Source organism: Camelina sativa, chromosome 19 (assembly GCF_030686135.1).
Source record: "Camelina sativa cultivar CO46 ecotype springtype chromosome 19, ASM3068613v1".
Lineage (NCBI taxonomy): Eukaryota > Viridiplantae > Streptophyta > Magnoliopsida > Brassicales > Brassicaceae > Camelina > Camelina sativa.
In genome coordinates, this window is record NC_141898.1 from 16,899,348 (window position 1) to 16,913,852 (window position 14,505).

At 36.9% G+C, this 14,505-nt stretch overlaps 3 protein-coding genes across 4 annotated transcripts; all 3 read left to right on the top strand.

Moving 5' to 3' along the window:
• Positions 1–974: 974 nt before the first annotated feature.
• LOC147920689 (uncharacterized) lies at positions 975–1,619 on the top strand. Its single transcript, XM_087501861.1, has 4 exons — positions 975–994; positions 1,084–1,120; positions 1,212–1,374; positions 1,495–1,619. Exons 1-4 carry the CDS (start codon positions 975–977, stop codon positions 1,617–1,619), a joined length of 345 nt encoding a protein of 114 aa, XP_087357987.1.
• Positions 1,620–5,483: 3,864 nt separating this feature from the next.
• On the top strand, positions 5,484–7,884 carry LOC104766944 (protein fmp32, mitochondrial). 2 transcript variants are annotated; one of them, XM_087503287.1, is made up of 8 exons: positions 5,493–5,720; positions 5,788–5,943; positions 6,131–6,262; positions 6,348–6,407; positions 7,027–7,103; positions 7,183–7,239; positions 7,371–7,437; positions 7,528–7,884. In XM_087503287.1, the coding sequence occupies exons 3-8, from the start codon at positions 6,254–6,256 to the stop codon at positions 7,645–7,647; spliced, it is 390 nt and encodes a 129-aa protein (XP_087359413.1). In that variant the 5' UTR covers positions 5,493–5,720; positions 5,788–5,943; positions 6,131–6,253; the 3' UTR covers positions 7,648–7,884. The 2 variants fall into 2 exon arrangements, with proteins under 2 accessions (XP_087359412.1, XP_087359413.1); XM_087503286.1 differs by having other exon boundaries at positions 5,484–5,943.
• Positions 7,885–9,482: 1,598 nt separating this feature from the next.
• Positions 9,483–14,036, top strand: LOC104766943 (DNA replication licensing factor MCM4-like). Its single transcript, XM_010490915.3, has 18 exons — positions 9,483–9,756; positions 9,851–10,522; positions 10,609–10,737; positions 10,813–10,894; positions 10,976–11,108; positions 11,188–11,259; positions 11,355–11,477; positions 11,567–11,680; positions 11,770–11,982; positions 12,089–12,187; positions 12,312–12,472; positions 12,581–12,677; positions 12,779–12,940; positions 13,044–13,124; positions 13,213–13,291; positions 13,400–13,536; positions 13,647–13,706; positions 13,819–14,036. Exons 1-18 carry the CDS (start codon positions 9,720–9,722, stop codon positions 13,891–13,893), a joined length of 2,526 nt encoding a protein of 841 aa, XP_010489217.1. The 5' UTR covers positions 9,483–9,719; the 3' UTR covers positions 13,894–14,036.
• Positions 14,037–14,505: the final 469 nt, after the last annotated feature.

A 14,505-nucleotide genomic window follows, 5' to 3' on the forward strand; every position in this document is an offset into this window, starting at 1 on the left:
TATATATCTTTGTGCTTCATTTGAAGATCTTTAATAAGAGCCTTCACTCATCTTTTCTGGAATGAAAATAGTGTAAACAGTTCTTTAATTTTCTCGTATCATTTTTCTTTTTCTTTTACAAGGCTAACTTGCTAAGCAACTATAAAATAAATCAAGGGCCATTTTATGCTTTGACGGTTTTATGACACTCTCTTCCCAATCTCTATTTTCATTGCAATTTTTCTCAAAACCTCTAATTCAAATGTTTATGTTCCTCATGAGTCATGGCTTCCCATTGGGTTATGCAATTCTTGTTTATGGACAACTTGAACTTGCTCGCTTGCTTGTCAACTTGTGTCATTTGCCACCACCACATCTTGCCGTGTTCTTTGTTGCACTTGCTCCTCATTTACTCCCTTTATTTTTATAAGTTGTTGGTTTAATTTCATGTCCCTTATGTAGTAATGAGAAGCTGTGAGAGACAGAAAATGAGAACTCAAAAATAGCCCAATGTTCAGGTCCATTACAAAGCCCAACATATAAAAACCCCAATGAGAAATCAAACCTGTCGTCTTCTTATGAAACCCTCTCTTCACGCACTCAACACTCTGATTCCCCAATCTGTGTCTCCTCCTTAATTTAGAGCGGTTTTGACTTGATTGATTTCACTTACCGGTCTAATCGATGGCCTTTTCGAAGCGTCTGGCTCTGTTAGGGGCTCAATCCGCGCTTTCTGTAGCTAAACCTCGAGGTCATGGCTCCTCTTACAACTTGATTCATTGTCGCCAAGTTTCTAAGGTCACTAAAGAATCTAAAAGTTCTCAGGTAACACATACCTTGTTCGCTTGTTCGCAAGTTTCAGACAGAACCTTGAAACTCTTGTGCGGTTTGATTTAATGCTGATTAATGCTTCCCTACTCTTTATTAAATTCCTATTTTTGAAGGCTGTTGATGATTCTAAACTCGAGATAGAAAAATTACAAGGCAGAAGCTCCATGTTGCATGACAAGAACAGGTCTGTTTGTGACCATGTTTTTTCTCAACGTTACTGAGTTTATTAACCTATCGGAAACCTAAGAAAGAACTTTCGCTTAATTGAAATAGGGTTAGCTTTGAAATGTTCTTCAGCGATCATGGCCGGGTATAGCTTGATTCCTTTACTCAAAATTTAATATTACACTCTTTTCACTGCCGTAAATGGTTTTTGTTTTGGTGGTTTCATATATATGCAGCATCGTTACGTTTTTAGAGTTCAATTAGAAACTGTAAAAAAAAAAGAGTTTAGCATATTCAGCCTACCTGCAATTTTCTGCATGTCAATAATAATAGCCGCCATCATCTCGCACGAGTTGGATTTACTAGAAGCCAGACGCACTCATGATCCAAACCAAATAGGTAACTTCAAGAAACCCAAATATTAATTTTGTCTTTCTTGGCTAATAGAAAATGGTTAAAAAAAAAAAAAAAAAAAAAAAAAAGCAGTGATATTGTTCCATAACCTCTTATATATGCTAGTAGAGGAAAAAGACTTGAGATACAAGCAACTGGAAAAGCAGAACGAAGAGACCCGTCAGTCGCTCATCCTTCTACAAGAATTCATGGAGAAGCACTTCCCGGGATCTTTTCCGCCATCGGCCTGATCGATCTTACTACGTGTGTTTCTCTTTCTCAAACTACATTGCATTTGTGTCTTCTTCTTTCTAATAAACAATCTTCTCTTTTATGTTTTAAACAATTAGTAATTATTATTCATATATGTAACTCTGCCGACCTTTTCCAATGAATTTCCGACATTTCGCTCTAGGAATATGATTAATTTCTTGCATTTTCATTGATAATTATCCACAACTTAGTTTCTTATTATAGGATTGTTTAACATGTTTTGTGGGTTGTCAATTGTGATGAATGTTAGTTTGTGTGTCTCGTAACTTCCTAGAAAAGATTCATCATTCACCTCACATCTTTTTCCTCTTCTAAAGTGTGCATGTGTTCAACTAGATCAAGTTAAGACCAGTTGAGTTCTAACGATACGAGAAAAATTCTCATCAGTGCAGGATTTTAAGAAGGGAGTGTGTATTTAGTTTCTTGAAATGACCATGTCTTGTATTTTCTAATTATGTTTGGATTGTTAGACTATTGGTTTATTCTTTGTATCGTTCAGTTGAAACACTGTTTGTTGTTCGTTTCTTTTATAATGACAAATGAAGACGATTTTAGAATTTTCTGAATTATGATTCTTTACAAGGTGTGGTTTTATAAGTTCTGGTTGTTACAAGGTGTGTCTTAAGCGCCAGCTGAGTTGTTTCGGAAGACTGGGACTCCCCAAACTTATTGTTTAGCATTAGCATGTAGTATCGTTATCTACATGTTGCTTAGTCAATTATAGGTTTTGGCTTTTTGGGTATTTGGGTCGGATTTGAGTTTGTGTCGGGTTTTTCGGGTTCAAAAGTTTAGGATCCATTTGGATATTTTAAAAATTTTAGTTAGGGTTCTATTTGGATCAGAGCTTACCCAAATATCCAAAAATAAAAACATTTTGTATCCATATGATATCTTCTAAATTATTTGAAAATATCAAAATTCCTTACATAAATCTACCTAAAAATAATCGAATATACCTAAAAATATCCAAAATATTTGAAATACTCATAATATTTTGGGCACTTAGCTTATTATATTTAAATATATTAGCAACATATGATTACTTTATTAGCATGCACTTATATTTCGGATATGTTCGGGTTCAGATTTTTGGGTCGTATCCATTCGGATATTTTAACATTGCTTTTTTGATTCGTGGTTGTTGTTTTTTTTTTTTTTTTTTTTTGAAAAAGAAAAAGGGTTTTCTAGGTTGTTGTTATTGAGATTTCCGATGAGCATGTCTAGGCGTCTGGCTCTGTTAGGGGCTCAGTCCGCGCTTTCGGTCGCTAGACCTCGAGGTCTTAGCTTCTCCTATCGTCTTCCATTCCCGTACCGCCAAATTTCCGATCGAGTTCACTAAAGATACAAACCAGTTGAAGAATTCTCAGGTAACGTATATATACATTTGTCAATAGTTTGGTTTTTGGTAAAATAGTGCTTATATGTGATTATTACTATGGGTTCATATTTCATAACACACCTTGTGAAGGAACAGGATTCTACTCTTGTGCAACAAGAGATAACAAAAATTACGACAAGATATGGTGAAGATTGATAAGGTATATTGCTTTCTCTTTTATTCGGGAAACTTCAGTTTATAAAATTCACCTCAGATCATAGGTCATAATATATATGTTTTAAATTGGTGTTTCAGAAAATTGTAGATGTGAAGATCATAGTATTCGTAATATGGATAGGAACAATACTCATCCGTTGAATCACTGGGTTCTTAGTTCTAACATAATCCCCTAAGCTAGTTTAGAATGAAATACTATATGGCTTATCGGTCCGGGATATGGGAATGCATGTTTACATTGTTTAAAAAGACTTCTTTTTGATTTTTTAATACCCAAAACAAAAGACTTGTTATAGTAGTTCTGGTCCTTTTTATTGAGTTTATGGATGGACGAAACAATTATGTCCAAATATTGCGTTTATCATCAGTGTGATTTTATGATATTGCACTTCGTTAAATACAAACACCTAAGTTGTTAAAGTGACGTACGAACGTTGAACCAGCTAGCAACTTGATCATGTGCACTGATATGCTCAAATTAAACCCTAGATAAACCCTAGATCTACTCTCTCAAATTAAGAGATCACTGTAGTACGAATTAAAAAGCCAGGTTTAGGAAATTTCTCAGGAAATTATGGAATATTAAATCAATAAATTAATTAGGATTTAAACAATTAAAAATCATATCTAGAACTCTAAACACTTTTGTAAAATAAATCAGTTCTCACTGCAAATATTATCTAAATTTTAAACTAGAAATCCAAATCTCTTTGTAAAATTTTCGGTTAAAAATCAGCTTTAAAAACATGTTTAGATTGTTCACAAAATTACTAAATCAAATCTCTTTGCAAGAAGTAATTTTGCTCATCAAAAAGTTTTCTCCGTTTATTAATTATATTCTCATATCAATTTATTTTCCTAGGTTATTAATTCTAGATGGCCAATAAAGAATTAATATGAAGAACAACCTATAATGAAGATCTAGAAAGATAATGAATCCTAAATAAACAGATCTAATAAATCATAAAATCCCTGTGAAAAACCTTGAACCTAACAAGCAAACTACTCAGACATGTTTAATGAAGAACAAGACATAATTCTGAATAACATGCAATATATATTAAAAGAGTAAAGGGGGAGTTTATGAATTCTTCTCTCAAAGCAGTTCAGATCTATCTCTCCCAAAAGCTCTCAAAATCTCACAGGGTTGCAGAAAATAAAACTTGCTAGAAAATAACTTGTGGGTTTCTAAAAACTAAAAATACTATATATATGTCCTATAACACGTCAGGGACTTGTGCTGCAATTATGGAAAACATCGGGCAACTTTGTAAACCTTCCAAATTTGAAGACTTGTCTCGACTAAACATGGGTGTCGACCGATGCTCATGTGGTGTCGGTCGATGCTCTTCGTATAATCAGACTCCAAATTGATTTCCTCCGGTTAAATGCTCCAAAATCATCCAAATTACTCTGTTTCGCTCCATCCGTGCCAAAATTCTAAAAAACATGTTAAGACTCTAAAACATCAAAAGACTCAAAAAACACACTTATATCATGGTTAAAGACCGTAAAAACCATATATCACACTATTATTAAACCACTTGACTAAAACCATTATTAATGTACATGTGGAGACGACGTTGCTACTGATTTTATATAATTCCTCGGCTCTAAGATAGGAGAGGTTCAAGGGGTTATCTAAGGTTAAACCAGGTTAAAGAACACTTGAAGCATTATCAGTATATATACTTTATATATTGGTTGAGTAACCAATGCCACAAAAATTAAACAATTAATTCGATCGTTAATGGCATTGGTTACTCAACAAAGTAAGAGAGGCAATGGATGGTACGTACGTAGTAATTGGTCATGCGATAACCAAATCTTTCACGGTGGACGATCGTTTAGATCTCATGCACAACGAGAGCTTGAGAGTGATCACCATATGAACGATGAGGACGTTTGACTTGCATATTTATTCAATCTCTTGTAATTTTTCCTTTTTAAAAAAAAATAAAAAATCCTTTAAAATTGTCTCTTCATTTTTCCTTGAAATGTTAAATTTATTAATCAACAAAAAGAAAAGTAATTACAAAGATTTGGTAGATGTTTTTAAAAGCAGAAAAAGATGAAAAACAAAATCATGAGCTTGTGAAGAAGTATTATCGCTCGCTATTCAGTAATCAGTAGCAAGTTGATTTTTTTTATTTGGGTCGGAAACAGAGTCCAATTGCTGACGTGGCATGCCAAGTTTGTCAAAGCTTGCTTACGTGACATGATATGATGACGTGTCCCAATATCGCTATTCCCTGAAAATTAGAAAAAAAAAAAGAACTTTGCCCGCACGTAAATGGGGTTGTGATGTGAACTTGTGATTTGGTATGTCTAAAGAAACTGGTCAAGGGTAAATCTGTCATTAAACACCAAAACCATTGAGAGAAGAGAAAGAAATCAATCTATCAAACCCCAGAGAGAAGTAGAAGAACCCTTTCGTCGTCCTAAGCTTCTCAAATCCTATCTCTCTCGATTCTCCGGTTACCAAACCGCCGTATCCTCCGTCCCAAATCTGTTACGCGATTAGGTATTTAAGCCGTTGTTTTCTGAATTTTCCGGTTAATTCAATTTTCTGATCGATGACATTGTCCAAGCGTTTGGCTCTATTGGGAGCGATTTCTCTCGCTAAACCTCGAGGTCTCGGCTCCTCTCTCGGATTAATTGATCGTCGTCCGTTCCCGTACCGTTCATTTTCCGAACTCACGAAAGCTAATGGGAGACGTGCCTTCCTCGTTGATACATTGGCTCTGGTAATTTTTCATCTGTTTTCATTCTCTCTATGTAGCCTAGATCTATAACTTGCCATGAATTTTTAGTATTAAGAGTGTTTGGAACCTCTAGTATGTTAAGTTGCTCCACGAGAAAGCAATGAATTGAATATTATAGTTAGTTTCCTTGGGTTTGTTTTGATGTTTTCATTTTTCTTGGTGGTGAAAGGTGAGAAGTCTTGAAGCTCAAGGTGTTCCATCGAAACAAGCTGAGGCAATAACTTCTGCTATCACTGAGGTTTTGAATGATAGCTTGGAAAATGTATCTGAGTCTTTTGTGTCAAAAGCAGAAATGCAGAAGGTGAGATAGTTTTAATTACTGTTCATTCATTTGTGGGACATTATTGTTTATGTTATCTGAAACTCACTTTTTCTTGTGGTTGCAGATTGAAATGATTCAAGATTCAAATCTGTCAAAATTTAAGTCTGAAGTAAAAAGTTCTCAGGTAACATCGACACCTGTTAATAGTTTGATCTTGCATACATTAGTGGTTGTTTTTGATTAGTAGTGGTTCAGAACCTTGAAAACCTCGTGGCTGTTTTGTGGATTGATGTGCAAAAGTTTATGTTCTGTAAAAATATATCTTGGAGTGTGGTATTTGCGTTTAAAGTTATTCATCTTCTGCATCTTTGTTATGCTCTCTTTATGCCCGTTATGGATATGGATTAGTTTGAGAGGTTGTGTTACTTTGAAAGTAGAAAATTTAAGGTACTTCTTGGGTTATATTGTGGAGGAGTTCAGGACGATAACACATGAAAAGCTGTGTTTTTTTCTCTGAGTAATTTAGTTTTATGTAGGAAGAAGGTCTGTGTAGTGTTTCTTTCGAACTCTTTTTGTTGCAGCCGTTTATGAGTTGGAGTCTTAGGCATGTGTAGCGAGAATACTCAGTAAAAATGTGTTGATTGCATCCCATTATACTGTACTTTTTCATGTCATGTTGTGTTAAACTATGTAGCACCAACATTTACTGTAAACATTTTATGCACGATAGCATTGTCTGTGCTTCCCTGTACCACAAAGTAAAAAGGAGTTATGATTCCAACTCTTATCCATTCTTTGTAAAGGAGCATCATTTTACTGTATTGCAACGTGAGACAGAAAAATTGAGAGGCGATATAGAGAAGATGCGAAGTGAGCTAAGGTTTGTGACCATAGTTCGCCTTGTAATATGCTTTTAACCAATCTGAAACCAAGACGTAAAGACCTCTCACTTGAAACAGGTACGAAATTGATAAGGTCACAGCTGGACAACGCTTGGATTTGAATCTTGAAAGAGGGTAAGAAAGCTCTAAATTTTGCATTGTACTCTCTTTCTTTGAATATTTACCAAACGTAGCCATCTGCAAATGGTTTAGGGCTTGACTTAGATTATTTGGTAATCTGGTTTTGGCTGTTTTATAACTCACAGTCGAATACGTGACGAGCTAGCTAATCAGAATACGGAAACAACAAACCTCACAAACAAACTTGACAGGGTACATAGCAACAGTTTCCTTTACTCATGAACTTCACTATACACTGGAACTTAGGAAGATGAGAAGACATAATATGTTTTGCTTTTGCAGGAGATTCATGCGCTGAGAGCTCAATTAGAAGCTTCAAAGTACGAGGTCATCAAATATTGCATAGGTACACTTGTGTCCATATCAGCAGTGGGACTTGCCGTTCTTCGTATCATGATTTAGGACGATCCCAACACTCAACAGTCAACGCTGCTCTGTGCTTACAGCCTTAAACCAAATTGGGAACTTGTCATTTTTTTACTTGAAACCCACCAATATGCCATATTATTATTTCTGGCGATCAGAGAATATTATTGTTTCTGTGATCTAGTTTGCCATCATCCTTACTAGGACAGGTTATGAAATTTGCACCGAGAATGATGTCAATCCAAGGATTATTGATTTCTTCCATTTGCATCATTTAGTTTTCTAACGTCTGTCTTATATGATATGCTAACGTCAGTGTAACACAATGCTACAGAAAGTGTGAAAAGTAGTTGTCGGAATTTTTTTGTTTGTTTCCGTGAGTTTAAACTTTAAACCCATAAACCCAATTCTCCAAATTATATAAACAATCAAAGATTTAGAGGGTAAAGAAAGTTAAATTGATTGAAGATTTCTGAGCCAAAGAACAACACTTGCAAAAGAAGAAGTCATCAGGCACAACGCAAACATATGATTAGCAATCTAACATTTAAATTTCGTAATGAGAATAGTCTAATGCTTCCTCTTGTGACCTTGTCAATTTGCGTAATTATGAGTTTCAAGAGTGAAACAAACATAAATACATTAGTGGGACGACATGACTTTTCTTTAGACTACATCTCGTTATGAGTTTCTACAAGAGAGTTGCATGACGTTTTCTTTGGTTATAAACAGCACGCATGGTCAATAAGAGGATACAGACGGCAAGACCGCAAGAGAGATTTTAAACTACATTTCGTTATGATTTTATCCAAGAGAACTTCATGACGTTTTATTATATTACAAACAGCACGCATGTATAGAGTCTTCCTCTTCTTCCTCAAGAGTAAAAAAAAAAGAAAAAGAGTTGAAACTGAAACAAACAGAGTCTGTAACAAACTTCCTCCGGCGAATATCAAATCACAAAGAGGGTGAAAATGGCGAATCAGGAAAAAGACGATCTCGTCCTCGATCTCCCGAAGTTTCTCAATTCCTCCGCCGTCGAGAGTCTCTCCGATGACATCATCTCCTCGGACGTTTCGCGCTCTCTGATTCCGCCGCCTCGCACGCTCACGTTGGAGACTGATTCCGATGATCTTGTCGCGGATGGTTTAGTTCTCGTCGATGGCAACGTAACTGAAGAAGAAGAAGATGATGGTATTGTTGTTCGCATTCTTGATGATTCGTTTTGTCGCCAGCGGATGGGTCTCTTGGTGAAGGTTCGCGTTACTGTATTGGAGATTGTATCAATCAAGATGACTACTACAATGATCTTGATGATGATGAAGATGACTACTACAATGATCTTGATGATGGTGATACTGATGATGAAGATGACTACTACAATGATCTTGATGATGAGCTTGTTCCAAGGATCGTGAGCAATAAGCTTAAAAGACAGAGGATTCAGAAATTGGGAAAGAGGTGTTCGTCGTATTCACAGTTGAAACCTGGGTGTGTTCATGGCAAGCATGGGTTTGGCATCAATTTCAGATGATGATCCGTTCGATTTCTTGAAAAAAATTCATCAATGAAACGGTTTAGATTTCTCATTTTTTTTTGTGTGTGTGTAATTGGTAGCGTTGGATCTTTGCTCATTGATTTGTTCTTGGATAGTTCAGTTTCTGCAATCTTGTAAAAATCGATCTTTAGGTTGTACATGAATTGTGTCACCTCTTTCTTTTGTAGAAGAATCAATGTAGAACAGTTTACTTCAACTAACACTCTTTAGTCCATGAACAGTTTCTTCAACCAACACTCTTTAGTTCATTTGTGGATTTAATCTCTACTCACTAACACTTTTTAGTCCATGAAGATTTGGGAATCTCTTACTCAACGAAACTAACAACAACTCTTTATTAGTCTCAGAAAAAAAAAAAAAAAAAAAAAAATCCCGGTTAAAAGATTTGGGATCAATAGGCATTCTAGACGCAATAAATTAGAGGCCCATTTAAAGCCCATGTAACAATGGCGCCAAAATCGAGTGAAGTGTCCCGCCTAATTCATCTCTACTCACTAAGAAGCGCCGAAAGAAACCTCTCACTCCGTCTCTCTCAGTTTCCCGATCAGCCATGGCTTCCGACTCTTCTCCCGGCAACCCCAACGACGGTACTAGCTCTACTCCTCTCTCTCTCTCTCTCTCTCTCTATCTCTCTTTCATTCTGAAATTGTTTTATGATTTTGACGAATCTCACTACTTCAGGTCCTTCTTCTCCCGGAGAAAATGCTTCAAGCCCTTTCGGAAACACTTACTCTTCCCCCGCCGCTCTCCGCCGTCTCCACCGAGGAAGGTCCTCTACTCCCACGCAGTTCGCTACTCCTCCACCACGTGTCCCCTCATCCAATTCCACTCCTCCGACATCTCGTCCTTCCGCCGCCAGATCTAAAGGAAGAAAAGTACGCGGCAGCGGAGGTGGCGGCGGCGGCGGAGACCCAGGGACACCATCTGACGAACCGATGCCTTCTTCAGATGACGGTGAAGAAGACGGTGCCGACGATGCTACTCCGACTTTCGTTTGGGGTACTAACATCAGTGTGCAGGATGTTAAATCTGCGATTGAATTGTTCGTTAAGCATTTTAGAGAAGCTAGAGAGAACAGTGGTGATTTGTTTAGAGAAGGGAAGTATATGGCTTCCATACGCAAAGTGATTGAAATTGAAGGAGAGTGGATTGATGTTGATGCCTTTGATGTGTTTGATTATGATCCTGATTTGTACAACAAGATGGTTAGGTATCCCTTGGAAGTTCTCGCCATTTTCGATATTGTGCTGATGGATATTGTTTCCACGATTAATCCTCTGTTCGAGAAACATGTTCAAGTGAGGATTTTTAACCTCAGAACATCTACTTCAATGAGAAATCTCAATCCATCTGGTTAGTATAGTTCAATTTTTTGGTTTCTTGGTTTCCTATAGTAGCTAGCTTAGCTTATGTTTGGATGTGTGGTTTTGTTTCGTTAGATATCGAGAAGATGATCTCTTTGAAAGGTATGATAATTCGGAGCAGCTCTATCATTCCTGAAATCAGGGAAGCTGTGTTTAGATGCCTTGTTTGTGGATACTTCTCTGACCCCATCATCGTTGATAGAGGTAATTTAATCACTTGGACTTATCGTTTTCTGTATATATCTGCATGGTTTCTCCTAATGTTTGTTTGATTGTTAGGCAAAATAAGCGAGCCTCCAACTTGCTTGAAACAAGAGTGCATGGCCAAGAACTCCATGACACTAGTGCACAACAGATGCAGGTAAATTCTAGCCATATAATTTGTCATTTTGTCTGATTCTTTTTATAATCCTGTTACTTACCTTCTTCATTTGTGTATCAGGTTTGCCGATAAGCAGATTCTGAGGCTTCAGGAAACGCCTGATGAGATTCCAGAAGGAGGAACACCTCACACAGTTAGCTTGTTGCTGCATGATAAGCTAGTTGATAATGGAAAGCCTGGTGATAGAATTGAGGTAAGTGCAGTAATTTTATGAGGGTAGTACATGTGTTACTGTGATTCTGGTTGACAAACAAAGCTTGTTATCTGGATAGGTCACTGGAATTTACAGAGCAATGACTGTCCGAGTGGGGCCTGCTCACAGGACTGTGAAATCTGTGTTTAAGGCATGTCATCTTATTTTTCTTCTGATATTAATTCCTGTTTATTCTTATTACGTTCTGACATTATCATTATGCTTTCTTATGAACGTTGAGTACAGACTTACATCGATTGCCTTCACATAAAGAAAGCAAGTAAGTTAAGAATGTCTGCTGAGGATCCTATGGATGTTGATAATAGTCTGCGTAGAGTCGATGAAGATGTCGAGTTAGATGAGGAGAAGGTTCGTCATCTTTTCAACTAGATAGATGTTTTTTTCTGTAACTTATTCCTCCGCCCCTCTATTCCAACCAAGTTTCATGTTAATTTCAGCTGAGGAAGTTTCAGGAACTCTCTAAACAACCAGATATATATGAGAGACTTAGTAGATCACTAGCACCAAACATCTGGGAGTTGGATGATGTTAAAAAGGGTCTTCTGTGCCAGGTTCTGCAATGCTTTTGATATTTTCTTATGGTTTAGCAAAGTCCAAACAACATTGGTTCCTTTTACTGAGGCAAATTCTAATCGTGAAGCTTTTTGGAGGGAATGCTTTGAACTTGGCATCTGGTGCCAATTTTCGTGGTGACATTAACATCTTGCTTGTTGGTGACCCTGGTACAAGCAAGTCCCAGCTGCTCCAGTACATTCATAAGCTTTCACCCCGTGGAATTTATACAAGTGGGCGAGGTAGCTCAGCTGTTGGTTTGACAGCTTATGTAGCTAAAGATCCTGAGACAGGAGAAACTGTATGTTAATCTTGTCTTCAATCTTTTTGTACTCAGCTGGCTTTCTCGTTGCATTTTCAGTGTCTTCGTAAACATGACCTTTTAACGTGAATGCTACCTTGTTTAGGTTTTGGAGAGTGGAGCTCTTGTTCTTAGTGACCGAGGTATCTGTTGTATTGATGAATTTGACAAAATGTCTGACAGTGCGAGGAGCATGCTTCATGAGGTTTGTTACCTTATCTTTCTTAACCTTGCTCAAAGTCGTAGCTTACAGTTTCTGGGTGCCCCTTGTTAATGGAGTATCTTGTACATAAGATTTGCACTACTGATAAATATTGTTTATCTGTCAGGTGATGGAACAGCAGACTGTTTCGATAGCAAAGGCTGGTATTATTGCATCTCTAAATGCCAGAACCTCTGTGTTGGCTTGTGCAAATCCTAGTGGCTCACGCTATAATCCCCGGCTTTCTGTTATTGAGAATATTCACCTTCCTCCAACCTTGCTTTCTAGGTATGCTGCAATCCTTCAAACAACGTGACATTATTTTTCTGAAGTCAAATTATTCCCTCATCTTCATCACCGTTGGTTTTACTAATTTTATCTCATTTTGCTTCTTAGATTCGATTTGATCTATTTGATTCTTGACAAGCCCGATGAGCAGACTGACCGAAGGCTTGCGAAGCATATTGTGGCCTTACACTTTGAGAATGCCGAGGTCTTATATTATATCTTTTGTCAGTGTGTATTATATGTTGTCAGATAGTTGTGTTTTGCTTTGATCTTCCTTCAATGGTACCATTTTGTGTCAATCTGCAGAGTGCTCAGGAGGAAGCTATAGATATTACTACACTGACAACTTACGTTAGCTATGCCCGCAAGAACATTCATCCTAAACTATCAGACGAAGCTGCAGAGGAGTTGACCCGAGGATATGTTGAGCTGAGAAAAGCAGGGAAGTTTGCCGGTAGTAGCAAAAAGGTGTGCCCTCAGAAACTTCAATATGTTTCCTACGTTGTAACCAAAGCTCATAAAAAGGCTATGATTAGTCTAACGCCTTGAAACTCTTTGAATCTTGGCACAGGTCATAACAGCAACTCCTAGGCAGATTGAAAGTTTGATCAGACTTAGTGAGGCCTTGGCTCGGATGCGCTTCTCCGAATGGGTTAGTTAAAAACTCGTATTTTAAGTCTTTGATGCAATTTCCTTTAATCGTTACAAACCAACTGAAACGGTTCTTGCGATGTATAAAGGTCGAGAAACATGACGTGGACGAGGCATTTCGACTTCTCAGAGTTGCAATGCAGCAATCAGCAACCGATCACGCCACAGGTAATTTCTTCACAGTAACTTTCAAACCCGTTATATGATCATGAGGATAAAAGATTAGCATTCAATACCAACTCTAACAATAAAACACCTGTATTTATTTTGGTGAAGGGACCATTGACATGGACCTGATAAATACTGGAGTGTCAGCAAGTGAGAGAATGAGACGTGATATCTTTGTGTCGTCAGTTCGAGACATAGCTCTTGAGAAGATGCAAATAGGAGGATCATCAATGCGCTTATCGGAGGTATTCATGCTTTACTCCTTTAGTTTCCTTATTTGCTATATCCCCCAAAGCAAACAAATCATTCTACTTTAATAGAAACAATTCTTAGTACAATGTGAAATGTTGTGCAGTTACTGGAAGAACTGAAGAAGCATGGAGGCAACATAAACACCGAAATCCATCTTCATGATGTGAGTCATCATCATTAATAAAATATTTTTGCTGCATATCAAAAGTTTTGATCTTTCCATTAAAGGACAGAGGAACTAACAAAGTATTTGTTGTTGTGACGCATTAAAACAGGTAAGGAAGGCAGTCGCAACGCTAGCCAGTGAAGGATTTCTGGTAGCTGAAGGTGATAGGATCAAGAGAGTATAATCACAAGATTCATGAAGAAAACTTGTAGGCGTTATTAATAGGTTACCCATCTCTGCTCATCCTTTTAACTATTTGTGAATTTGTAATGAGATTTAACCTTTTAAAAGATAATCTATCTAATACATTTTGAAATGTTTCATTTATATATATTTTATCTTTAATTACTTATTAATTATCATAAACTCTTTAACTTCTAACTAGTAAATTGTAAGTACATATGAAAAATAACATGCTATTGGAATTGCTCTCCATAGGAGTTAAACAAAGAGTATTATTGTTCATTCTCATCCAAAAAGTAACGGGAAAAATATCATAAAAATCCCCAACTATGTATTTTCGTTGATTTAAATCTTCAACTCTTCATTTGTTAAAATAAATACTTATTTTTTTGTTGATTTTAAAATAAATCGTAAAGTCCTGTTGACTTTGCCGATTGAGGCACAATGTTAACTGAGTTAACGGAACAATCATACGGAGTTAACTAATCGTTACTGAGAATCGTAAATTAGCAAAAGGACGTCGTTTGTGTTTGAAAAAATACATACAAATATGGGATTCGAACCCGTTACATCTGGAAGAGAAGATTAAAATCTTAACCAACCGAGCTGTGAT